Source organism: Emys orbicularis, chromosome 9, assembly GCF_028017835.1.
Source record: "Emys orbicularis isolate rEmyOrb1 chromosome 9, rEmyOrb1.hap1, whole genome shotgun sequence".
NCBI lineage: Eukaryota > Metazoa > Chordata > Testudines > Emydidae > Emys > Emys orbicularis.
The window spans coordinates 20692972-20718818 of NC_088691.1; the positions used below are offsets into that span (position 1 = coordinate 20692972).

The window sequence follows — 25847 nt, forward strand, 5'->3', positions numbered from 1 at the left end:
ATACTAAGAGTGGGTTACAGTGGAAACATCCTTCCAAGGCCGCTACTCTGTCAATCAAGACTCACCTTTTTTGCAAAGCCTTCAAGAAATTTGCAAACTAAGACACTTAATTACTTTATTCTATTAAGACAAGAAGTTTTAAAAGCCCTTCCTTACTATTTTGTGCACTAGCCCTTGCTGAGTTGTTTCATTATCTTATTGATGTTACCTCTGTTCTTCCTTTGCCAACTCCCTTCCTGTTACCCTGGTTAGATCAAGCCTGATATTATTTTATAAGCTGTTCAAGGCAAGGGCTGTGTCTTTTAATCTGTTTTGGGAGGGACCTACCCAACTTTTGGATGCTGTGATACTTTTGAAATAATATTGGTGTACTAAGTCGTACTGACGATTAGCATTTTTTCCTTCCAGTATTATAAATGCGGTGCACCATTTGCATTTGTAGCCCTGGGGACACTCGGTGCATATACAGCATTCACGATAGGAGTTACACAGTGGAGGTAAGGCATTCCTCAAAACAGGTCAGGATTCAAAGATTATTCTTCTCACTGCAACCAATACTCTTTGACTATGAAAACCTTTATTTTACAGGACTAAATTTAGAATAGAAATGAACAAAGCAGATAATGATGCAGGTAATGCTGCAATTGACTCGCTGTTAAATTATGAAACTGTGAAGGTAAGACATTAAATCTCTTTTTACCATCTTGAACATTATGGTATACAATATAATTACCTACTAACATCTATATATTCAAAATGAGTTTAGGGGTGTTCAGTTTGAGAGAGCAACTTTTAGTATCGACCCCTGTCCCCTATTCTCCTTCATTTTTTGGCTTACAATACTTCACTTTTTGGAACTGCAGCTCCATTTCCTGATAGTTGCAGTTAAAACAGTATCTAAATTATGAATGATAAAGTCTGGGGAATAACTTATTCCAGCTTTTCTCCAATTTTTCCTGTCTGTGGAGCACTTTTGTAAAAGAGAGATTCTCACATGGATTATGTCCTGTCATAATCCCCCAATGCATGGACCTCAAATGTGTTATGCTGCAGGAAGACTACCATGAAAGGACATGAAAACCATTGGTAGTCCGTGGACCACAGTCTGAGAACTAGATGCCCAAGCTAATTTCTAAATTGATGCGCAAGAAATGTTTCTTTGGGCATTTGTAGAAGCAGAAAGCTGGCTTGGGGGAGGTGTGTTGCTTTTTGGTGTTCATTTCCAGCCTAGGTGAAGTGAGGCTATATGGTCACATATTCAGACCAATAATATGTTGTAAAAACATAGTTCTCTTAAAATGGATAATGGTCTAAACTAGGTAGTGTGAAAACTGTGTGCAGGGATTGACAAATCCATTCCTCAGTGACAAGTGGGAAATTTTCCCTGGTGAGTGCTTGAGCCTAAAATGAAAATTTCTGCAAATTTTAAACGTTCGTTAAAAACAAAACAAAAATCCCCCATCCTTTATGGTTGCAAAAAACATCTTCTGAATGTAAACCATTTTGATGGTGTCTTTCTGAGTCAGCAGATGGACAATTCTAGTGCATGTGCACTGTTCCTAACACTGTACCTCAACCACAGTATCTGCATGAAAAAGAGTAAATAGCAGCAGTGAAAAGGGACCGGCACAGATTCCTCTGGGCAACCCTGAAACTGTCCAGAGTCATATCAGTTTCATGCTTCTACTGCTTGGGAAAGCTATAAGTAGAAAGAGAGACAAGTAGCGAAGTGATCTGTGGAGAAGGACCCATCAATGGAGATTGGATGAGGAGTAAAATCATGAGGACCATGCCATCCTCACAGCATTAGGGAAGTTCTGGCAGATAGAGAAGATGGTCAACCAACACAAAAGATGAAGCACCCGAGCTAGGTCCCAGAACAGCAATCTGGTGTAGATGCCAGGTGGGCTCTGGTCTTCTCACCAGGTCATGGCCCTGGCCCTTGCTGGTTGGGCTTCTGTATCCTCACCTTTTGGACCTGTCTCTGGGTATTAAGTTTAATCTCCCACCGAGTAGATATCTAATAAATTTTTGAAGCCCTGACTGATGTAACATGTTACAATTAATCTTCTGTTTAGCTAAAGTACACTGACTCGAGTACAATTTTGAGAATGTCACAACTTTCTACCTTTATCTATCTTGTAGTATTTCAATAATGAAAAATATGAAGCCCAGCGATATGATGGATTTTTGAAGACCTATGAAAATGCCTCACTGAAGACTACCTCTACCTTAGCTATGCTGAACTTTGGGCAAAGCGCTATATTCAGCGTTGGCTTAACAGCCATTATGGTGCTTGCTAGTCAGGGCATTGTTGCAGGTAATTGATCTGACTCCAAGTAAAATGCAAGTTCCCCTTTGCATTAATAATTGAACTGGATTAAAGTATTTTAGAAAGACTGATATTACTGCTGCTGATGCTGTAATTTTAAATTCTTGTTGTTTTGGGGGTGGATGTTTGGTTCTATTTTTTGGTAATGTTTTCTTTTAGTTTTTCTCTTTTTCATGTAGCTAACATTCTAAGGCAGTGGTTCCCAAACTTTAACAACCCGCGAACCCCTTTCACTAAAATGTCAAGTCTCATGAACCCCCTCCTAAAAATGAATATTTCCAGGGATTTTCTCCCTTACCTGAGGATAAAGTATAAAAGCAGTGATCTTGGAAGTATAAAATTTGTTTTTATGACATGCTTATTACACACTATTTATTATTTATCATTATAGTATTTTATTACATTATGAAAACGGCCACACTCTTCCAAGATCTCACTTTTGTAGCTTGTATCACTTTGCTTAAGCCTCTTATAAGACAAAACTCCTAGGTTTCATCAAGGAGTATCAGATGTGAAACAGCATGAAGGTATTTAGACTCATAGACTTTAAGGTCAGAAGGGACCAATATGGTCATCTAGTCTGACCTCCCGCATGATGCTGGCCACAAAAGCTGACCCACCCACTTTCCCTTGAAGTCTTTAAATTAAGTCGCAGAGAATCCTCCAGCCTGCGACCCCTGCCCTGTGCTGCGGAGGAAGGCGAAAAACCTCCAGGGCCTCTGCCAATCTACCCTGGAGGAAAATTCCTTCCCGACCCCAAATATGGCGATCAGTAGAACCCCGAGCATACAGGCAAGATTCTACAGCCGGACCCTCATTTTACCAGCGATGGCACGTTAATGCCTAATTGACTAAAATCACGTTATCCCATCAAACCATTCCCTCCATAAACTTATGTAGCCTAATCTTGAAGCCAGAGAGGTCTTTCGCCCCCACCGTTTCCCTCGGAAGGCTGTTCCAAAATTTCACCCCTCTGACGGTTAGAAACCTTCGTCTAATTTCAAGCCTAAACTTCCCCACGGCCAGTTTATATCCATTTGTTCTCGTGTCCACATTAGTACTGAGCTGAAATAATTTTAAGAAGCCAACTCAGAGTTCCTCCTACACGACATTCAGGTCTTGAGCAGTCCAGGCAAACAACGCACGTTACAACAAAGCTTAAACTTGTTCTTCATAATAATTTTAAAAACAATACTAGCAGCCTATTTAATTTTAAAAACAGCAAAAAAATATCCACCTCGCTTTCCATTTCTTATAAGGAGTCTTGAAGTTTAAATCTCCTCAGTGTGATAGATATGCTTGCTTTGATCTGCATAGCTCTTGGAAGTCCCTGGGGCTCCGGGCTGCTGGCCCTGTGCTGCCTGGGATTCCAAGGGACAGCTCTGTCCGCCATTAGGGAATTTTTTCCTGAGAACCCCCTGTAACATTTCATGAACCCTCAGGGGTTCACGAACCCCAGTTTAGGAACCACTGTTCTAAGGCCTGGTCTACACTGGGGGGATTGACCTAAGATACGCAACTTCAGCTACAAGAATAGTGTAGCTGAAGTCAACGTATTTTAGGTCAACTTACCTTGCGTCCTCACGGCATGGGGTTGACTGCCTCTGCTCCCCTGTCGACTCCGCTTCCGTCTCTCGCCGCAGTGGAGTACAGGAGTCAATGGCAGAGCGATCGGGGATTGATCACTACCCGCCGATACGCCTTCTCATCTGATACCATTGTATCTTCATTCTGTCATGTATGTGTGTGGTAGTGAGAGACCTGTGCTTTAGAAACTGGTTCTTCTCTTTAAAGGAGGAGACCATATTATACTTGCAAATTCACTGACTCTAGAAGGTGAATAATCACTTGCATCTGTGACATTCTTGAAGTTAAATACACGTATTCTGCAATTTAAAAAAAAATCCCAGTCATCTGGAGTACTAACTGTATGAAAACGCTGTTCTGTTATGTTGTTTACAGGGCAACCGAAGCTTTCCATCGAATTGTCAGAATCTTGCTCCATTGAAAATTATGTCCATTAATTTAAATGTTAATTCTCTGTTAATGCAGTTCACACTTGGGGGGAGGAGGGAGAGATCTTTTCTTGGACCTCCAGTTTGAGTTTACTGAAGAATCATAGGACTGGAAGGACCTCGAGAGATCATCTAGTTCAGTCCCCTGCACTCATAGCAGGACTAAGTATTATAGACCATTCCTGACAGGTGTTTATCTAACCTGCTCTTAAAAATATCCAATGATGGAGATTCCACAACCACCCTAGGCAATTTATTCCAGTGCTTAACCACCCTGACAGTTAGGAAGTTTTCCTAGTGTCCAACATAAACCTCCCTTGCTGTAATTTAAGCCCATTGCTTCTTGTCCTAGCCTCAGAGGTTAAGAACAATTTTTCTCCCTCCTCCTTGTAACAATCTTTTATGTACTTGAAAACTGTTATGTCCCCTCTGTATTCTCTTTTCCAGACTAAACAAGCCCAATGTTTTCAATCTTCCCTCATAGGTCATGTTTTCTAGACTTTTAATCATTTTCGTTGCTCTTCTCTGGACTTTCTCCAATTTGTCCACATTTTTCCTGAAATGTGGCACCCAGAACTAGTACTGAACAATACTCCAGTTGAGGCCTAATCAGCACGGAGTAGAGCAGAAGAATTACGTCTCATGTCTTGCTTACAACACTCCTGCTAATACATCCCAAAATGATGTTCGCTTTTTTTTGTAACTGTTATGCTGGTGACTCATACTTAGCTTATGGTCCACTATGACCCCCAGATCCCTTTCCGCGGTACTCCTTCCTAGGCGGTCATTTCCCCTTTTGCATGTATGCAACTGATTGTTCCTTCCTAAATGGAGTACTTTGCATTTGTCCTTATTGACTTCCATCCTATTTACTTCAGTTCAAATCATTTCTCCAATTTGTCCAGATCATTTTGAATTTTAATTCTATCCTCCAAAGCACTTGCAACCCCTCAGAGCTTGGTATCATCTGCAAACTTTATAACTGTACTCTCTATGCCATTATCTAAATCATTAATGAAGATATTGAACAGAACCGAACCCAGAACTGATTCCTGTGGAACCCCACTCATTATGCCCTTGCAGCATGACTGTGAACCACTGATAACTATTCTCTGGGAATGGTGTTCCAACTATTTTTGCACCCACCTTATAGTAGCGTTATAGGTTGCATTTCCCTAGTTTGTTTATGAGAAGGTCATGCGAGACAGTATCAAAAGCTTTACTAAAGTCAAGATATACCATGTCTACCGCTTCCCCCCCTAACCACAAGGCATGTTACCCTGTCAAAGAAAACTATCAGGTTGTTTTGACACGATTTGTTCTTGACAAATCCATGCTGACTGCTACTTATCACGTTATCTTTTAATTGATTGCTTAATTATTTGCTCCATTATCTTTCAGTGTACAGAAGTTAAGATGACTGGTCTGTAATTCTCCAGGTTGTCCTTATTTCCCTTTTTATAGATTGGAAAAGGGCAAATATAGTGCCAGTCTTCTCTCCTGTCTTCCATGACTTTTCAAAGATAATTGCTAATGGCTCCGATATCTCCTCAATCAGCTCCTTGAGTGTTCTAGGATGCATTTCAGCTGGACCTGGTGACTTGAAGACATTTAACTTGTCTAAGTAATTTTTAATTTGTTCTTTCCCTATTTTAGCCTCTGATCCTACCTCATTTTCACTGGCATTCACTATGTTAGACATTCAGTCACCACAAACCTTCTTGGTGAAAACTGAAACAAAGAAGTCATTAAGCACTTCTGCCATTTCCACATTTTCTGTTACTGTTTTTCCCCCCTTACTGAGTAACAGGCCTACCCTGTCCTTGGTCTTCCTCTTGCTTCTAATGTATTTGTAGAATGTTTTCTTGTTACCCTTTATGTCTCTAGCTAGTTTGATCTTGTTTTGTGCCTTGGCCTTTCTAATTTTGTCCTTACATACTTGTGTTGTTTTATATTAATCTTTTGTAATTTGACCTAGATTCCACTTTTTGTAGGACTCTTTTTTGCGTTTCAAATCATTGAAGATCACCTGGTTAAGCCAGAGTGGTCTCTTGCCATACTTTCTATCTTTCCTACCTAATGGGATAGTTTGCTCTTGTGCCCTTAATAATGTCTCTTTGAAAAACTGCCAACTGTCTTCAATTGTTTTTCCCCTTAGACTTGCTTTCCATGGGATCTTACCTACCAACTCCCTGAGTTTGCTAAAGTCTGCCTTCTTGAAATCCCTTGTCTTTATTTTGCTGTTCTCCCTCCTACCATTCCTTAGAATCATGAACGCTATCATTTCATGATCACTTTCACCCAAGCTGCCTTCCACTTTCAAATTCTCAACCAGTTCCTCCCTATTTGTCAAAATCAAATCTAGAACAGCCTTTCCCCTAGTAGCTTTCTCCACCTTCTGAAATAAAAAATTGTCTCCAATACATTCCAAGAACTTTTTGGATAATCATGCCCTGATGTGTTATTTTCCTAACAGATGCGTGAGTAGTTGAAGTCCCTCATCAACACCAAGTCCTGTGCTTTGGATGATTTTGTTAGTTGTTTAAAAAAAGCCTCATCCACCTCTTCTTCCTGGTTAGGTGGTCTGTAGTAGACCCCTACCATGGCATCACCCTTGTTTTTTACCCCTTTTATCCTTACCCAGAGACTTTCAACAAGTCTGTCTCCTATTTCCATCTCAACCTGAGTCCAAGTGTTTACATTTTTAATATATAAGGCAACATCTCCTCCCTTTTTTCCCCACCTGTCCTTCCTGAGCAAGCTGTACCCTTCTATACCAATATTCCAATCACGTGTATTATCCCACCAAGTTTCTGTGATGCCAACTATGTCATAGTTGTGTTTATATACCAGCATTTCGAGTTCTTTCTGCTTATTCCCCATACTTCTCGCATTAGTATATAGACACCTAAGATACTGATTTGCGCGTGTTTCTCTCCCCCTTCCCCCCAGTTCTGTCTTGTCTCTCTTTTAGCCCTGCTATAACAGCCCATGCTCCTCCCAAATTCTGACCCTTCTCTCAGGTCTCCATGTTTTTGACTTTCCTGTGGGCTTTGGTCACCTGCCCCCTTCGAACCTAGTTTAAAGCCTTCCTAATATTTGCATTAATGTCTTTTTATAAATTGTACCAATAGTTTAAATTGAAGTGAAATATTTTATAGTGGTCAGGAAAATTTTACGCATTTCTAAGGGTGAATTAACTTATGCTGAAAACCTCCATTCATTATTACAAAATCCAGAGACCAGGGCTTTGGAGCTGTGCTCCGGCTCCGCTCCAGCTCCAGGCAAAAACCTGCAGCTCCGGAGCTGCTCCACGCTCCAGCTCTGGGCCCCGCTCTAAAGCCCTTCCACAGACAGTGATGGTTCTGAGATCTGTAGTTGGAAAAGTAACTCACGTTGAATGTATTGTCTTTTCTAGGGATTCTGGGTTTCTCTAGGATATGTAAGTTCATGGAGAGACATGGGCATAATGGTGACCTATTACAGATAAGTTTTTGCACCCATCAGTTGCTCATCTGTGCTCATTCATTCTGAGATGATACTAGGGCTATGTATACACGACCACTTATGTCACTCGGGTGTGAATAGGCCACCTCCCTCAGTTTCTCCTACCAACATAACTACCCCCCCTTGTTGTGGGTGGATTAATTAAGTCGATGGGAGAGCTCTCTCCCGTCAGCTTAGAGCGGATAGGCATAGCCTAGCACTGTGTTTGAGAAGCCCTTCTCTGGAGGTAGATCCTATACCTGATAGAACTGTCTAGAGTCATTTAGTGTTATGGCACATGCTGGTAACTATTAGTCTAAAGAATCTGACATTTAGATAGAAAAAGATTTAGTAGGAAACATAACTTAGCAGTACACTTGTAAATCTTGCCTTTCATAGTATGTACTGAAGAATTACAAAAATATGACTATTATATTTATTGATGCGTGTGGCTTTTTGCTGGGCATTGTGTTTTGTTACTGAAAATATTTTTTAAAAGGGGAAAATCCGTTCTGTTAGGTTGACTTGTCCATCCCCTACCCATGCAAGATTGTTTCCCTACACTATGTACTGTACTCTAGTACTTTGTCTTATCTAGTTTTAAATGACCACTAGTCTCAGAAGGCTATTCCCCAATCTAATAGAATCCCAGTACAGAAATGTTTCTACATATTTTATCTTTCTTTACTCATTTCCATCCCTCACACTAAACAATACCTCTTCCATCTCAGATAAGATGGAATAACCATTAAATACTTGTAGACTAACATGGCAGCAGAATGACCCCATTTGGTCATTATTTTAGTTAAGAGGAACTAAAATATCTCCGGCATTACAAAGCACCAGAATGATGGGGTAAGCAAAGATTTCTCTTGACATGGGAATCCTTGGGTGGCAAACACTGGCATATCTTTGTCTGTTTGCCTGCCCTTCTTCCCACACATAAGGGATATGCCAGAGGAAGGGAGGCAGTGTAGTGGAGTGCACAGCATTATGACAGATCCTTGGCTGGTGCAGTGTCTGGCTATTGTAACCAGTGTAATGTAGGCCAGCTCCCAGCTGGCCCAAAAACAGGGGAGTGGAAAAGTGGCTTGGAGCCCTTTCCTGCCCATTCTCCTTGGCCGAGTGTAAATTCAGAACATCTGAAGATTGACCACTTCTTAGTTTTTCCTCCCAGGTCAGGCCTGTCTGTCTTTTTGGCTGTTCTTTGAATATCTTCCTGCTCAATGTATTTGGTACTGAGTTCCTCATAGTGTCACACAGTATCCTAGGTGTGGTCTCACCAAGCCACATAGAAAATTGATGTTCCCTCTCTGGTCCATGAAATGATGCCCCTATATCTAGGTTCCATTGGTTGTTTCTTATCTATATTTCTAAGGTCTTTTAGAACCCATTGAAAAGAGAGAAACAGTGGAGTTTGCAACATCTCCCGGTCTAGAATTTTCTGTGATTTTATAACTATGCTATCTGCCTCTTTTTCCAAATAATGTAATATCTTAATGAAATCAGCATAAGTAACGACTGTGGCACTTCACTGGACAAACTGTGCTTCTCCAAGAATGACCTTTCTTTTGTGTTGTTAAACAGTTGTGTCCTATTGTAAATGTGGTACACCTCTACCCCGATATAACGCTGTCCTCGGGAACCAAAAAATCTTACCGCGTTATAGGTGAAACCGCGTTATATCGAACTTGCTTTGATCCGCCAGAGTGCGCAGCTCCGCCCCCCGGAGCACGGCTTTACCGCATTATTTCCGAATTCGTGTTATATCGGGTCGCGTTATATCGGGGTAAAGGTGTATAGCACAGACTATGCTGGATTTCACACTAACAGCCCTAAAATATTTATGTGCCATGCTGGTAAAATATTTAACATAAATGCTGTCTCTCCCCTATCTTTATTTTAAGGGAACTTGACAGTTGGGGATCTGGTAATGGTGAATGGACTGCTATTCCAGCTTTCTCTACCACTTAACTTCCTGGGAACAGTGTACAGAGAGACTAGGCAAGCTCTCATAGATATGAACACCTTGTTTACGCTGCTTAGCGTAGACACAAGAATTAAAGTAAGTAATTTAGAAAGTACTTTAAAAAAAGTTACCAAGTACTTCAGCATTAATAGGGTATTTTTTTCCTGGCAATGTTCTCACTTCATCCTCTGTTACCTTTCAGAGCTAATTTCTATTTTACAAGGAGATGCTGTGTAAGAAAGCTCTGTTCATTCTGTGTGTTAAGTGCAGTTAGTAGAATAGCTTTTGCTTTTAACTTGCAGAGCCTTTTAGTAAGAGAGAATGTTATTTCACAGAGAAGCTGTCTTGGTATTGAGATTTTTTTATTTTAGTGTTTGCACCATGCTCTTAAGTCTTTTAGTTGTAATTAATGATGCAGAATTTATTATGCCAAAAAGCTGCCTAGAAGCTGAATGATCAGAAGGGAAATTTTTGACCTTTGGGGAGGAGAGGAATGAAACACAATCTTCACATGTATGGCTGAAATCAATAATTTTTAACTTGTTAAAGCTAAAGCATCTGCCTTTCACTTTTTGAATTAGGAAATTGACTGTTAAGCTTGTTGAGCTGTTTGAAATACATTCTGAGCAGTGTGTAAAGTGGCACTCTTTTTTTAATAGGACAAAGAGCTGGCTCCACCGCTGCACATCACACCACAGACTGCTACCATCGCCTTTGATAACGTGTATTTTGAATACCTTGAGGGGCAGAAAGTCCTTAATGGAGTATCTTTTGAAGTCCCTGCAGGAAAGAAAGTGGCCATTGTAGGAGGTAGTGGGTCAGGGTGGGTAAATGGACTGTGCCAAATTCTGCATCATTGATTAGAGTTTGAAAATATGATTTTATTCTGCTTTGATGATTTTTTTTTCCTGTGATACTTTTATATTGATTGAGCTTTACAAATGCTAAACTAAAATTTAACCTTCGTTTCAACCCTTCTCTCAATTTTAGAAAAAGCACAATAGTACGATTACTATTCCGCTTCTTTGAACCCCAGAAAGGAAATATTTATGTTGCTGGTCAGAATATACAAGACATCAGCTTGGAAAGCCTGAGGAAGGCTATAGGCGTTGTACCTCAGGTATAGTGTTTTATAATATCCCAGATGTCCTTGATAGTGTAACTTTTGATATTCAGAAGCTCTGGTTCAAATGGAAGACAAGTTTTGCACAGTTGTGTTGTCAGGCTTAATTTGAAAGTCTCTGTTGCTTCAGTATTTCAGGAACCCTTGTAACTTTTTAATATTTGAAACATCAAGGAGATGTTACTACTGGAAATGAAGAGGTTTCTTGCACGATGTTTTACATAGTCATTAACACTTGTTGCGAGATGGTAAAACTAGAGCATGTATTATAAAGATCTTAATGATTTCACTCAAAATACATTTTATATCTGTTCAAGATATTGAAACATCCAATTACATTTTCCCAGAAACATTTTTGCCTTAAGGGCTCAGTGGAAGAGTATAAACTAATCTGTATTGATTTTTTTTTTTCAACCTGCACCCATGAAGTATCAATCATATTTTCATATTTAAAATACTCTTTACAATTGTAGGATGCCGTTCTATTCCATAACACCATCTACTACAACCTCTTATATGGTAATATTGGTGCATCAGCAGAAGAGGTGTATGCAGTAGCAAAGTTGGCAGGAATCCATGATGCTATTACCCGAATGCCCAATGGGTACAACACACAAGTTGGTGAACGAGGACTCAAGCTCTCAGGTAAATCCATAAATATGTACATTCTTTGCACCATTTTTGCTAGCTCCAAACTGTGTACACAGTTCACACATCACCCCGAGATGTCATTAATTTCAAGTTCTTAGCTGGCATGTAATAAGTGTAGAGTTAAATATTAATACCAGTGGCTCAAGACCTCTGTATTCTAGAAGGTATTTAAAGGAATATATTTTCAGGGAACATTAAGTAATGTCAGAATTACATAGAGTTTTTTCCTTCTAGTGTGATGTGTGAGGGTAGTAGAAGAATGTGTATGAATAGAATTGGAATGTCTGATGTGTTTGGTTTGATGGTGTGTGTTGCTGCTTATGTTGTATTGTAGGTTTACACAAGTGTGTGTAGACCTTCCAAGTTTGGATTTTTAAATATAAATGTGCAGCTACTACTTTTTTTTTTTTTTTTTTTTTTTTTTTTTTTGAGAGTGCTATTATGAAGTATGTTGGTACAGTATATTGGAAATTGATCCTTTTCATAGTAAAAGGGATTTTATAATTTTATGGTAACCTGCTATTTTGAATTTGAGATAAATTAATACATAACCTTAACTGACAGAATGCAATGTGTATTGGCTATATAACACACCTAATACAAAACCTAAAAAGCAAGGAAATAAAAAGTTAACATACCCTGTGCAGCTCCACCCAGAGACACACACCTCACCCAGCAGCACAACCACCATACACATGCCAGAGAATGTACCACAACCGTAACTCAGTAGGGATGCCAGCCTTTCAGCATCACCCTGCCCAAATTTCACCTATCACCTCCATACCACATTCAGACCTGACTATCTCCTCTCGCTTCCCACCACTGCCCCTTCTGTACAGTTCTGTAAAATTACACATATGCATGTTTGAGGAAAGTGGGGGTGGAAGGCTGGCATCCTTACTGGGACAGAGTTAAGTGGGTGATAGCGAGTGATAGATGACTGACTGCATGGCAGTTGGGAAATGTCTGGATGCCTTACCTTGTTTATTTGTAGGGCTTTTGGGGTGGGTGGATGTGGGGTTTTAAGATGTAGAATTTTGTGTTTTTATTGGTGTGTTTGTGCACGCGTACATGTTTTTCATTGAGTGTTTCAACCTTAGCCATCTTTTAAACCTAAAGTTTTGTTTGGAAATAAGCTGTTAGATTTGTGCTCAAGACATTGTCAACATTATTAACCTATGAATTGTATATGTTGAATAATGCAAAACTGAAATCCATGTTTATCTTGCGGGATGAAACAATCGTAACAAAAGAATAAATGTTACATTTTACGTAGTAGTATGTATTCTTATGGTGCTTACAAATGTTTTATAATAGATAGCTGCATGAAAGTGGAATGTGGTAGCGATTTCATGAAGTACTCGCCGCTTATTCTGCTAATGGAATTGATTTTCCTTGTTGGTGGATATTCTGGAAAGTGCAAGGTGTGGTGATGACAAAACTCATAGGTGCCTGAATCCATTTTCTGTTATAGGTTTCAAAGATGTAAGGCAACATCTGCTTCTGACCAAATCCATATGCCAATGTATGCAGCAGTGTGTGCATTGTTCTTAAGGTGCATGTTGAAAGAAAATAACTTATCTATTCATAGCCATATTATCATCTCAGTAATCTAAAAGTTCCCAAAGAAAGAAGTGCTTTTGTCCATGACTAAAAGCCACTTGATGAAGTTTAAACTTCTCATATATTTTGTTTAAACTTTAAAGTTAATATCTGAAAACTGGCATATTTGAACATTTGCCTTATTTCACAAGGAGGGTTTTGTTCCCTTTTTTTAGAAGAACTTCATTAGAATAACGTGAAAGTGTGGGGCATTACTGGAGAGGTGTAGAGAAGTAGGTTATCAGAAAAGAGTGATTGCATGACACGGAGGCTGTGTGCATAGATGGTTGGGGAGGGCATTCTAGGTGCAGTAGAAAGCACGAAGGCATTTGTGGACACTTGAAGGGAAGCAGGATATGTATAGCCCAAGGGCTGAGTGAGGGAGTAGAGGAAGATGAGATATAAGCGAGACAGAATGATGTAGAACCTAGCAGATAGGGATAAAAACATTTTGGCCAGTAACATTGTGTATGACTTGCAGGATGCAAGCTTGCTATATTCTTACACTGTTTTCTCCAATACTGCTAATATCTCAAACCTTGTAACTTCAAACGATGGCCCCACCATCAGAAATGCCTGTTGTAAAATCAAATTTTGTGTCTTGAAAGACACTTCTCCCATTAGTTATGGGGAGAAGTTCTTGCCTTGAGACTCTTGGGCAGAAGCCTTTATGAAAGTTGAGGAAACATTTACTCCATTTTACACTTTGCACTGTCACCATAGTGATCTTGACTACACACACAACACAAGTTTTTTGTGGAAGAAGCACTTACATTGCGGTGAAAAAATGCAATTTTAAAATTATTATTATTTGGTCTTTGGTGTTCGAAAAATCATGTATCAATAAAAATCAGAGTGATTTGAATTTACTAGTTGGCAAAGAAGCAGCTGAGGATGTGCCTTTGACATTGGAGTGAACAGCAGCTCCAATCATAGAATCGTAGGACTGGAAGGGACCTTGAGAGGTCATCTAGTCCAGTCTCCTGCACTCATGGCAGGACTAAGTATTATCTTGACCATCCTTGACAAGTGTTTGTGTAACCTGCTCTTAAAAATCTCCAATGATGGAGATTCCACAATCTCCAATTTATTCCAGTGCTTAACCACCCTGACAGTTAAGAAGTTTTTCCTAATGTCCAACCTAAACTGTCCTAGCTGCAATTTAAACCCCTTGCTTCTTATCCTATCCTCAGAAGTTAAGAACAATAATTTTTCTCCCTCCTCCTTGTAACAGCTTTTTATCATGTCCCCTCTGTCGTCTCTTCTCCAGACTAAACAAACCCAATTTTTTCACTCTTCCCTCATAGGTCATATTTTTCTCGACCTTTAATCATTTTGTTGCTCTTCTCCGGACTTTCTCCAATTTGTCCACATCTTTCCTGAAATGTGGTGCCCAGAACTGGACACAGTACTCCAGCTGAAGCCTAATCAGCGCAGAGTAGAGCAGAAGAATTACTTCTCGTGTCTTGCTTACAACACTCCTGCTAATACAGCCCAGAATGATGTTCACTGTTTTTGCAAGTGTTACACTGTTGACTTATATTTAGCTTGTGATTCACTGATCCCCAGATTCCTTTCCGCAGTGCTCCTTCCTAGGCAGTCATTTCCCATTTTGTATGTGTGCAACTGATGGTTCCTTCCTAAGTGGAGTACTTTTGCATTTGTCCTTATTGACTTCCATCCTATTTACTTCAGTTCAAACCATTTCTCCAGTTTGTCCAGATCATTTTGAATTTTAATTCTATCCTCCAAAGCACTTGCAACCCCTCAGAGCTTGTGCAAACTTTATAACTGTACTCTCTATGCCATTATCTAAATCATTGATGAAGATATTGAACAGAACCGAACCCAGAACTGATCCCTGTCGGACCCCTCTCAATATCCCTTTCCATCTTGACTGTGAACCACTGATGATTACTCTCTGGGATCGGTTTTCCAACCAGTTATGCACCCCACCTTATGGTAGCTCCATCTAGGTTGTATTTCCCTAGTTCTGTTTCCCTACTCATTTACTTCTGACACTGTATTAGAAAGTGGATAGTAGTCGTTAACATCTATCATAACTTTTACATATGATCAAGGTGCCAGGGAGGCTTAAGCCAATACTTTCAGAAATACCCACTAATTTTGGGTGCTTCAAATGGCACATTGAATTGAACTCTATTGAAGTTGTGTGTGTTCAGCACCTTTCGGGGCCCAACATCTCTCAAATTGGAATCCTTAAAGAGAGGCATTTGAAAATTAGTTGACAATTTTGGGCTTTAATGTTTCAAACTCTCTTTCATCTGGATTCTGATATAACATGTTTTACTAGTTAGAGCTACATTTTCAGTGTTAATGAAAGTTGTGAAGCCAAACTCCATCTATTGTGCTGCAAACCCCTTGTTTGTTTAATGGACTCGATACAACTTGTCACTAGTTCACTTTTATAGATAAACCTCTGACTTTACGAAGTAGCTCCATTTGAGTACTATCAATATGATAATGACTTTGAAGTTTCATATTTTTCTGGAATTGTGAAATGGAAACCAGACCCGCTTCCCCAAATGCTTATCTGATTTAGTTCATTAAAGCTTAAAACAATAAGTTCAGCCTCACATTTCCTGAGGGAAAATACTCAATCCTTTCCCGGGAGGTTTTTCCCCCCAAAGCATTCTAGTAGAGGGAGCAAGGGAAAACTAGGGGGAAGACAGTGAGTACACTCTGTATTTTAAGTGGGCTGCATTGAAATCCACATTTTTCATTTTAACAATGGGAGAAGCTGAGTTTGAGGGGCCACTGTTCATAAACAGAGGATGTTTCAGTAAAAGAAAGGTAGGCTACCCTACTAGTGATATTAAAAATTAAGCTTCGGTGGAGGAGAGGGAGAAATAATGGACTTCCAGATGGAAAATGTGTGGCAGCATTTTTCATTAGAAATCTGGGGAAATGTAATTATGAGCCCTCATTCTCATAGATGTTCATCCTGTGGAGTGGAGCGCACGGTTAGAATTCTGTATGCAAATGGCTTGCTTGCTGTAGTAAAAGATCCTTTTGTTCAAGTAATCCAGTGGTGGTCACTGTAAAATTGTGGGATGTAAATTGTAGCAAGCCAACAGCGCACTTAGAGAGTTTAAAACTTTTTTAAAATCGGTAATTAAGTAGCCTGTGCTTAATGTGGGCAACATTCAGTCAAGTCAGTGAATTGACATCTCTCTAGTGTCAGTAAATTAGCTAGCTTTAACAAGAAGAAATATCTATCTGTTGTATGTATGTGTCTATAGATTTTAATGTGATGAAGGAAACATTACAAATATTGCATGATGATTCTCCTCACTTGTGTAATGCTGAAATAAAAGGTGCAGTGGGGAAGAGTGTTTGTTAAAATGGAAACTTCTATATTCATTAAATGCAATGAGTAAAATGCTTAATGGACAGTAAACATTGTAAAATTAACTGTTTACATAGAGAGTGAACAACAAATATCAAAACAGTTTTAGCCTATGCAGGCAATATAAATTTAAATTTTAAATATTGATATAAACGTGGCTTTTATTTGTCTACAGTATTAAGCATTGCAAATACAAAAGCATTTAAAAATATTCACTGAACACTGCTTTGTTGGATTGTGCATAAAGAAAAACATGAAGCAACTGAATATGCTGCAAACCGGCTGCATAAGAGAAGGCCACCGATTATGGGATCACCGCATGCTTTTCAATCACAGATTCTAGCAAACAGTGATATTCTTCATACTAGATATTTCTTAAAAGAGAGAAGTAAAAATAACATATTGGGAAAATAGTGCAACTTCGGTTTATTGCTCAGTTTAACCACATTCTTATATACACAGATTACACAATAAATAAGGGTTATATCAACACGAGATGGTGGGTCTGATGGGATCCCTGGGGTGCAGCCTGGGACTGTGGGACCACTGTTCCCCCTTAACTCTCTCCAGCCTGGGCTGTCTCTCACAATGCCTTGCTAGTGACGAGCAGCAAGCCCCTCCAGGAGCTGTGATCGCTCAGCACACCAGCATGTGGAGACCCACACACCCAGCTAGATTTCATGAATGCTCCCAGAGCCACTCATAAATCACACAGAGAGAGGCACCAGAGCCAAATTCTCCCAGCACTGTACCCCAGGAATATACCATCTTGCACTGCTCAAGATGAGCAGTGCAAATTTATTAATTGGTTCATCACTTCATCAATGGAAAGTGGATATACACCAGCCTTTGCAAAACCTGAGCAGATTTGCCACACACTTCATACAAACGCACCGGTGAAGATATACAATAAAACAAATGTATTGATTACAAAAAACAGATTTTAAGTGATTATAAGAGAGAGGCAAAAATCAGAGTTAGTTACCATAAGAAATAAAATATAAGCACGCAGTCTAAACTCTCAACCTTATTAGACTGGGTAACAACTAGACAAAGCAGTTTTTCTCACCCCACTGGATATTGCAGTCCTTAATATACAGATTTCACCTTTGAAATCTGGGCCAGTTCCCTCAGTTGGAGTCTTCAGAGTATCCTTGTTGCTTGCAGCGTAGGTGGGTGAAGGAGAAAAGGTCCAGTATGCGCCCCCTGTGTTTGGTTTTATACCCTCAGTCCATGTGGAAAACACAAGTCCAGGCATGTCTGGGTGACATTGCTGAGTCTCCAGGCAAGGTTGAGCAATTCCCCTAGTGTGGGCCCCATGCAGGTGAGTCATTGCATTGTAGCTCCCTTGCTGGACAATGGTGGTTGATGGGTTGATTGACACCCCACCCGGGTGTTGGTTACTTTCCTTGCTGTTGCCTCTGGGGAGCTAATATCTGGCTGATTCCCCAACTTACAGCATGTTTTAGTGACCACCATACAACACAATTCTCATAACTTCACATGCACCAATGATACACATATATGGATAGAGAAATGACTTTCAGCAGATCATAATCTTTCCCCTGATACCTTACAAGGCATGCTTTATATGTAAGATCACGATTATATAAAAATGGAGAATATGGGGGTTCCAGGACACCCCCCCCCAAGACATAGAATGTCACAGTGGGGATTAGTGAACAACAGAACCACAAGGTAGAAAAAAAGGGTGCTTAGGGGATCATTTATTGGGGGGTGTTAGGTGTTGTGTATGCAAGAACTTGAGGGTGCTGCAGTCAGTTTAAGAATCATGTTTACATAACCATATTGGATTTTTAGGGAGCACCTGAGTAAAGGCAAATAGTGGAAGGCTAGCTGGAAGTGAGTCGTGAGAGAGATTTGGTGGCAGCATGTAATGTTGCATGGCTCATGTGATGGTGGAGGCTATTTTAGGCATGGAATATTGTATATGAGCATATAGTCCTGAGTCAGAAGCAGCATGAAACCAATTCAGTATCCTACAAACTGGAATCAAAAGATTGAGGTCTATTCCTGGCTCTGCTACTGACCTGTCTGATCTTGCACTAGTCACTTTGCCTCTCTGTATCTGTTTCCCCATCTGCAAAATGGGAATAATGATTCTTAGCTTCCTTTTTAATGCTCTTTGACGATCTGTACATGAAATAAAAAGAGCTATGTAAGAGCTAAGTAGTATTTCAAAGTACCGCTGGGCACTCTTTTTACACTTGAGCACTTTGTTGCCCCCACTAAATTGTGTTTGGAAGTTTACTTTCTGTCCAGCTTTAACACTGATTTCAAAATTGAAATTACTACGCTTCTGGCTGCCTTTCCCCTGATTTCCCCTGATTTTAATATTTCAAAATTGAAATCAGTTTTACATTTGACTAATACTTCTGGTGTCACTATTCAGAAAATGGCTGCTGGTGGCAGCCAGAAGCGTAGTAATTCCAATTGTCATTTCAACCTCAAATGGACTTTACTCCCATGTGAAAATTATCAGGTAAGCTTCAAGATTCTGCTGAGCAAAATGGGTGGAGGTTTCTTGTAATGTGGCTGTAATCCCTCTCTTTTTATATGAAATGTTTGCATGGCAAAGACGAATGAAAAAGGACTTCAGATGTATCTTATTTGTAGGTCTCTCTCTTTATCACAGGTGTTAGAATACCATGCCATGGTGATCAAGGCAAAAATAACCTTTTTTTCCTTCTCTGTTGCTCAGGAGGGGAAAAGCAAAGAGTTGCTATTGCCAGAGCCATCTTAAAGAATCCTCCTATTATTCTCTACGATGAAGCCACATCATCTTTAGATTCAATTACAGAAGAGGTAAATTAGGATAAAGAATCTAAAGCCTTTTCAGCTGCATTCTGTCCAACTTTGCTGGCCCTCCAACCTCCTCCCAGAAGAGTTTTTGTCATGTTTGCTTTTTGTCTAGCTACTCAAATGCCATTCTTTAGTACTGTCAATGAGAAGAGTAAAGAATCTTTCCCCAAAGGCCAAAAGTTGAGACACTAAGGTTATGTCTACACTGAGATAAAAAACCCATGGCACTGCTCTGAGCCCAGGTCAGCTGACTCTGGCCCGGGCTCGCGGGGCTATAAAATTGCAGTGTAGACATTTGGCCTGGGGCTGAAGCCTGGTCTCTGAGACCCTCCCCCATCGCACGGTCTGAGAGCCTGGGCTCCACCCCAAGCCCAAACTCTGCACTGCAATTTTATAGCCTCATGAGCCTGCGCCCTGCAGAACTCAAGTCAGCTGACCCAGCCAGCCGTAGCCATGTCACAGGTCTCTTATTGCAGCATAGATGCACCTTGAAATTCCCAACCTACACTGAGCCAGAGCCAGCAATGTCAGGTCCACATCTGAATTACTGTCCTGTTTTACAGCACGACATCCTGTTGCAGCAGTAAGCCCACATCATTTGAAAGTGTTGCAGTTGCTAATGTACTCATGGTGTATGAAGCCTACAGTCCACTTTAAATAGAGGAATTTGGGTGTTATTTAATATTCATTACAATAGAAGTAATTTAAATGATTGTGACATAATGCAAAATAGAAAACCTTTCGTTCATTGTGGAGCATCATACTGAGATGCAAGTCAGGTATGCATAACCTACACTGCTGGTATTAATTTATATTCATTTCATAGGAAGGGCTGTGAAATATGAGAATTTTGTGACACAGATGTCATGACACTACCACAGCAACTGCATCAGACTTCATAACCACATCTTTGTACTAAATACAAAAATCTCAGCAGTAGCAGTAATTTCATGAACTAATCGCATTTTCTAAAACTAGAGCTAAAAGAATGCTGTTTGCAAATTGTTTCCACTTGTGTCGATTATTTGGCATACTTTGACCGCCGCTCACTAGATTGCGCTTATTTTACAGACATAGGGAAGTCATTTAATGTACACTTGGTACATGCTTATGGTGTATAATATAAATAATCCCCCTGTCTGAAGTAAACCACTTCCCTGGACTTGTGTTTTTATCATTTGTGACAAAGATTTCTGAAGAGTACTACTTTTTTCCCTCTCATTTTGCTATATTTATTGCAAGGTTGCCAAACAAAGCTGAATGTTTGCACAACACAGCTGCACTTTAAAGGCAGCAAATAAAAATGAGTTCTTTCCAGAAATGTATATCTTGTAATCACAATGTTTTCTGACAGAGGCTAGCTTTATTTAAAGAAAACAAAATGCATATCCCAGCTTGTGTAGCAGTTACCCTAAGCGAACTTGTGTATGTCTACACTGTGGTAAAACACCCAGGGCACCTACTCTCAAACCCATAGTCAGCTGACCTGGGCTATCTGTGGCCATGCTGCAGGTCTTTTATTACATTGTAGACATAGCTTTAAATCACACTTCTGCATCTGAGGTATTGCAGCTCATGAAGGTGGAAAAGGAAACACTGCTTCTGACTTGATGGGGATGGCTGTAGATAGTAAATATTTCCTTGGGCTATTGTGGTTTTGGGGATATTTGTGTTCCTTGTTGACACAGGCCAGGGTTTACATTTAAAATTTAGGTCATTGTAGCTACTTCAGCCACGGTGTGAAAAATCCACACCCCGGATCGATGTAGCTATGTTGACCTAACCCCCGTAGACGCAGCTATGTCAATTAAGAATATTTCTGCCAACCTAATACTTCTGTCAACCTAACTACCATTATTTGGGGAGATGGGGTTCCTACACCAATGGAAAATCCCCTTCCATCAGCACAGGCTACAAATATGTGGCAGCAAGTATCACGGGGTAGCCTGGGCATAAGCTTTCGTGGGTAAAAAAACCTCACTTCTTCAGATGTAAGCAGGTTATGCGAACATGGCTCCCGTGGCATAGTTATACCGGTATAATCTCCATAGTGTAGACATACCCACAGTCTTGGCTGTTCTTTAATTTTTGTTGATTTGGAGAGTAAAACACTATACCTGCAACATGCCAAGCAATCAGCACTGTTTCTTGTACAGTCAAACTACAAACGTTTTTTTTGAAGGTGAGCAAACAGTTCCCTTCCTCTACCCCCTTGAGATGTTTAAATTTCATAGAGAAGTGTAACCTCCCTTGGCTTTCCTTCACACTGCGAAGCTCCACTTTGAGGACTTTCACAGAGCTACTGATGTCTTATTCTAGGCGTAGTGTTGCTTCTTCCATAAATAGTTCCAGCTATTTTTCAATTTGGGGCTTTGAAGACATTCTTCAGCATTCATTAAAACTTCGTTTGACATGTTACACAATCTGATTTTATTTCCTCTTAAATGTATATATATAGATGTACATTTTTAATTTGCAGAACATTCTCAGTGCCATGAGGGACCTGGTAAAGCACAGAACAACTGTTTTCATTGCACACAGATTGTCAACAGTAGTTGATGCAGATGAAATCCTTGTCCTGGATCAGGTGAGAGACTATATCACCCTCTGTAATTCAACTTTGACATGATGTGAATGTTTTAGTGACTCTGTGTGTGTGTGTGTGTGTGTGTGTGTGTGTGTGTGTCTGAAATCTACAAACTATTTCTGAGTATACAGAACTGAACTGCCTTTGTCGGAAATTAACCATGTCTGAAAAATCTACCCCAAGTTTCTCTTGCATAGTCATTTTTCTTGCAACAAATACAACTTATTAATGGCAGAAATTTAGTGTATCTGTACATATGAATGCCTAGTTTTTATATGTTGTAGTGCGCTTGTATAATACTTTTAACTACATGTAGTTACTAGTGTTTTAAGTGGATTACTGTAAATCCGATTCACTGGGCAATGTGGTGTTGGTTTAAGGTGGTGTACAATTTACCTCTATTATGGATTCCTGTCATGTTGGATTCCTAATGTGTTCCCCCAATTTATGTTTCATTTTCATTGCCCAATAAGAGTAGCCATTTTTCAGATACATCCCTGGTTTCTCATTTTCAATAGAAAAGAGAGCAGTGTGCGCTGTGTTTCTGCAGATAAAATTGTTGCAGGATTGTTCAATCTAATTATGGTAGAAATCTGAGCACCACTCTATTGTGGCTGGTAGCTCTAGAAAATTGTAATTATTCCCTCTGTCTTTCTCTCCACCCCCAAAAAGAGACCCTTTCAATATTTGATTAATATCGCTGTTCAGCCGCCACCTCATACTCTGTCTGTTCTATGTTGTTCACCTTCCTCTCTGTTACAATCTGAGTAACAAAGTTAAAATGAGTGCCCCTAAAAATCACTTAATAGCTTTTTAAAATTGATATCTCAGTAGATATTAGTGATTTAGCTTTAGTCTGCCAATTATGGATCTTCTTAAATTTACTAGTGTGTGCTGTTCATCTATTTTATTTGCTATTTATATGCTTGAATCATTGAAATCTTCAGTGACTAAAATATTAAAATGTATATATCTAGAAGAAAACAGACAGATATTTCTTTGGTATGTTAAATGATTGTGCTGGAATTTCTTAAACAAGAAACTTTTGAAGTGAGTTAATGGTATTTCTCAATATCATTGAGATTCAGATGGCAGGGACAAAATTAGATAATGGAGTAAACTCACTTCCCACCTGTCTGCTGTTTGCTGCTTTTGCTAAACATTTAAATAGTATACATTCATGTGGCTCTACTTTTCTATAAAAAGTCATACCTAGCGCAACATTTAGTGTGGTTTATAACCATATGTAATGAGCCAATCCGTGAATTATATAATGTATCACAACACAGTAAGAGTGTGTTTTGTATTATAGTATAATTGTTGGATTTAAAAAGAAACACAATTAAACTAGTTCATTAGTGTTAGCTGAACAGCTGGGATGCTTAGGTTCATCAGTTGTCTTGCTTTTCCAAGCTCCTGCTTCAGTAGAGACTGACTGATGTGCTCAGTCAGCCAACATGATGCATCACTCCCTGCTGGCAGACTGGTTCATGAAACATAGTTGACGCTTGTGTGCAGGGTACAATAATGGCAGCCAATTAAATAAGGATCAGGAAAGGAAAAGGAGCTGGAAAATTGTATAACCGTTTTGCTGCATGATGTAAATATTACATCACAGGGTTGAGTATTTTCTCCTTATATTAATCAATAAAAGCTACAAATATGTTATTTTGATTATTATGCAGTCTAATAAGTGAGCTTAGTTTTTGGAGCCACAGAGAGCACATGCATACTTAGTTGCCAATATAATTTTAGTGACTGAACTTTCTAACATAGGAACAACTGAGGCCTTAGCAAAACACAGAGGTTGCACCAATTTAACTTAAATCTGGTTTTAAATCAATTTGGTTTAATTGTGCAAATCCTTGTGTGGACATTCTTTTTTTTGGTTTAATAATGGCTTAATTCAGTTTAGCATAAATTTATTCCTACTCAATTTAAACTAAGTCAAGATATGGCAGATTTGGCATATGCACTAGTTTAATAATTATAATAAATCCTAACTCTCATATATAGTGCTAAACCTATTTTAAGTTGTATCTCTAGTTTAAACTGGTAGTTTTTCATGTAGTCAAGCCGTGAACTTTGCCCAACTGAGACCTGAGGTCTACACCTATTTTTTTATAACCCGGAGAAGATTGCAGTTCTTCGTCTTTAACATGGAGTGTGGCCTGAGTCCGTACATACAGTGCTCCCTCTATCTGAACCTGTCTCTGGGGGTTTCACCTCCTTATTAAAGAGGAGGATTTCTGTGAGCTACACTGTGAAAGTGTCTGGCCCATGCTTTCGTCACCTTCATACTCTAGAGCAGCGGGTCTCAAACTGTGGCTCGGGACCCCAAAGTGGGTCGCAACCCCGTTTTAATGGGGTCGCCAGGGCTGGTGTTAACTTGCTTGGGCTTGAGCCGAAGCTCGAGCCCCACCACCCGGGGCCAAAACCCAGGGGCTTCAGTCCTGGGCAGTGGGGCTCAGGCTTTGGCTTCAGTCCTGGGCAGTGGGGCTCAGGCTTTGGCTTCAGTCCTGGGCGGCGGGGCTCAGGCTTTGGCTTCAGTCCTGGGCAGTGGAGCTGAAGCCCTTTGACTTCAGCTCTGGCCCCCCCTGCCTGGGGCAGCAGGGCTCATGTATAGGCTTTGCCACTCCCCCACCCGGAGCAGACTCAGGCTTTTCTCTTCTCCCCCCCCTTGCGGTCATGTAGCAATTTTTGTTGTCAGAATGGGGTTGTGGTGCAATTAAGTTTGAGAACCCCTGATCTAACGATCTGATAGCGTTCAATCACTAACTTTATATATATTTTACAGGGTAAAGTTGCTGAGCGTGGTAGCCATTTAGATCTTCTTGCCAGTCCCAGCAGTCTCTACTATGAGATGTGGCACACACAGAGCAGCAGAATACTAAATAGTAATATCAACCAGAAATGGGAAGAGAGAAATAACCATATGTCCAAAGAAGAGGAAAGGAAGAAACTACAAGAGGAAATTATCAACAGTGTGAAGGGCTGTGGAAACTGTTCCTGCTAAATGTGCGATGCAGGATTAAATTTCTGCTGCCGGTTAAAGAGTGATACAAGACTGCACTGAAGCACAGCTGTGATTTGAAAACATAAACAATTCAGACACTTCCTGGTTGGTTTTGGTTTTTTACAGTATCTCAACGCAGCATAACTTCTTTAACCAAAGGATTTATTTCTACATTGTCAGAATCTCTAATATTTAATGAGGTGCGTGAGAGCTTTTGAAAAACTCCAAATTTATTGCTAATTAACAAGGCATATTTTTATGGAAGTTTCAGACATTTATACATTTTACTGGCAATCACTTCTCAAGTGACCTACATCATTTCAGCTGGCAAAGATGGAATTATTTGAACTGTATCATTAAGTGGTAAACAGACTTGTTCTTCGTTTATTTTCCACCATTGATGGCTGGCAAAGGTGTTTTATATTTTTAATGTGATTCAGTTAACTTGAATGTGTATGCTAAAAAATAAGATGTACTTAGTTCTATTAAATGACTCTCTGGCTTGACATAACGCGTTTCCTTTTTAAGAACAACAAAGCAAAAAACCTCTAGTATCAAACTCAAATTTGGAACAACCCTGTTCAGTTATTCCTCCAGAAGTAACGTTGCATTTTCCTCTCTGGAAAACGTCATAGTTGTCCCATTAAAGAGGAAGTAATATGTATTTTTAAAAACTATTTAAAATCCCTAATTAAAGAATATAATTTGACATAACATAAATGTTGTAATCCAAAACATAAAATATAGTTTACCCTTTACTTACTTGCCAAGATGAGAGTTCAAGGTTCTGTGTCTTTGAAGTATGTTGTAAGACCATTGCATCCTGTTTTATTTCAGTCATAGTCCTAGGGAGCAATTAAAGTTCAATGAGGC

At 39.7% G+C, this 25847-nt stretch overlaps 1 protein-coding gene across 1 annotated transcript in view; it reads left to right on the top strand.

The window, feature by feature from the left end:
• Positions 1-25476, top strand: part of ABCB7 (ATP binding cassette subfamily B member 7) — a 70439-nt gene extending 44963 nt beyond the window's left edge. Inside the window, exons 7-16 of the mRNA XM_065410434.1 lie at positions 409-497; positions 589-676; positions 2146-2320; positions 9741-9898; positions 10462-10625; positions 10793-10922; positions 11399-11570; positions 19271-19374; positions 21851-21958; positions 24756-25476. Of these exons, the coding sequence (XP_065266506.1) occupies positions 409-497; positions 589-676; positions 2146-2320; positions 9741-9898; positions 10462-10625; positions 10793-10922; positions 11399-11570; positions 19271-19374; positions 21851-21958; positions 24756-24974 (1407 nt within the window). The 3' untranslated portion in view covers positions 24975-25476. The remainder of the gene's footprint in view (positions 1-408; positions 498-588; positions 677-2145; positions 2321-9740; positions 9899-10461; positions 10626-10792; positions 10923-11398; positions 11571-19270; positions 19375-21850; positions 21959-24755) is intronic.
• Positions 25477-25847: the final 371 nt, after the last annotated feature.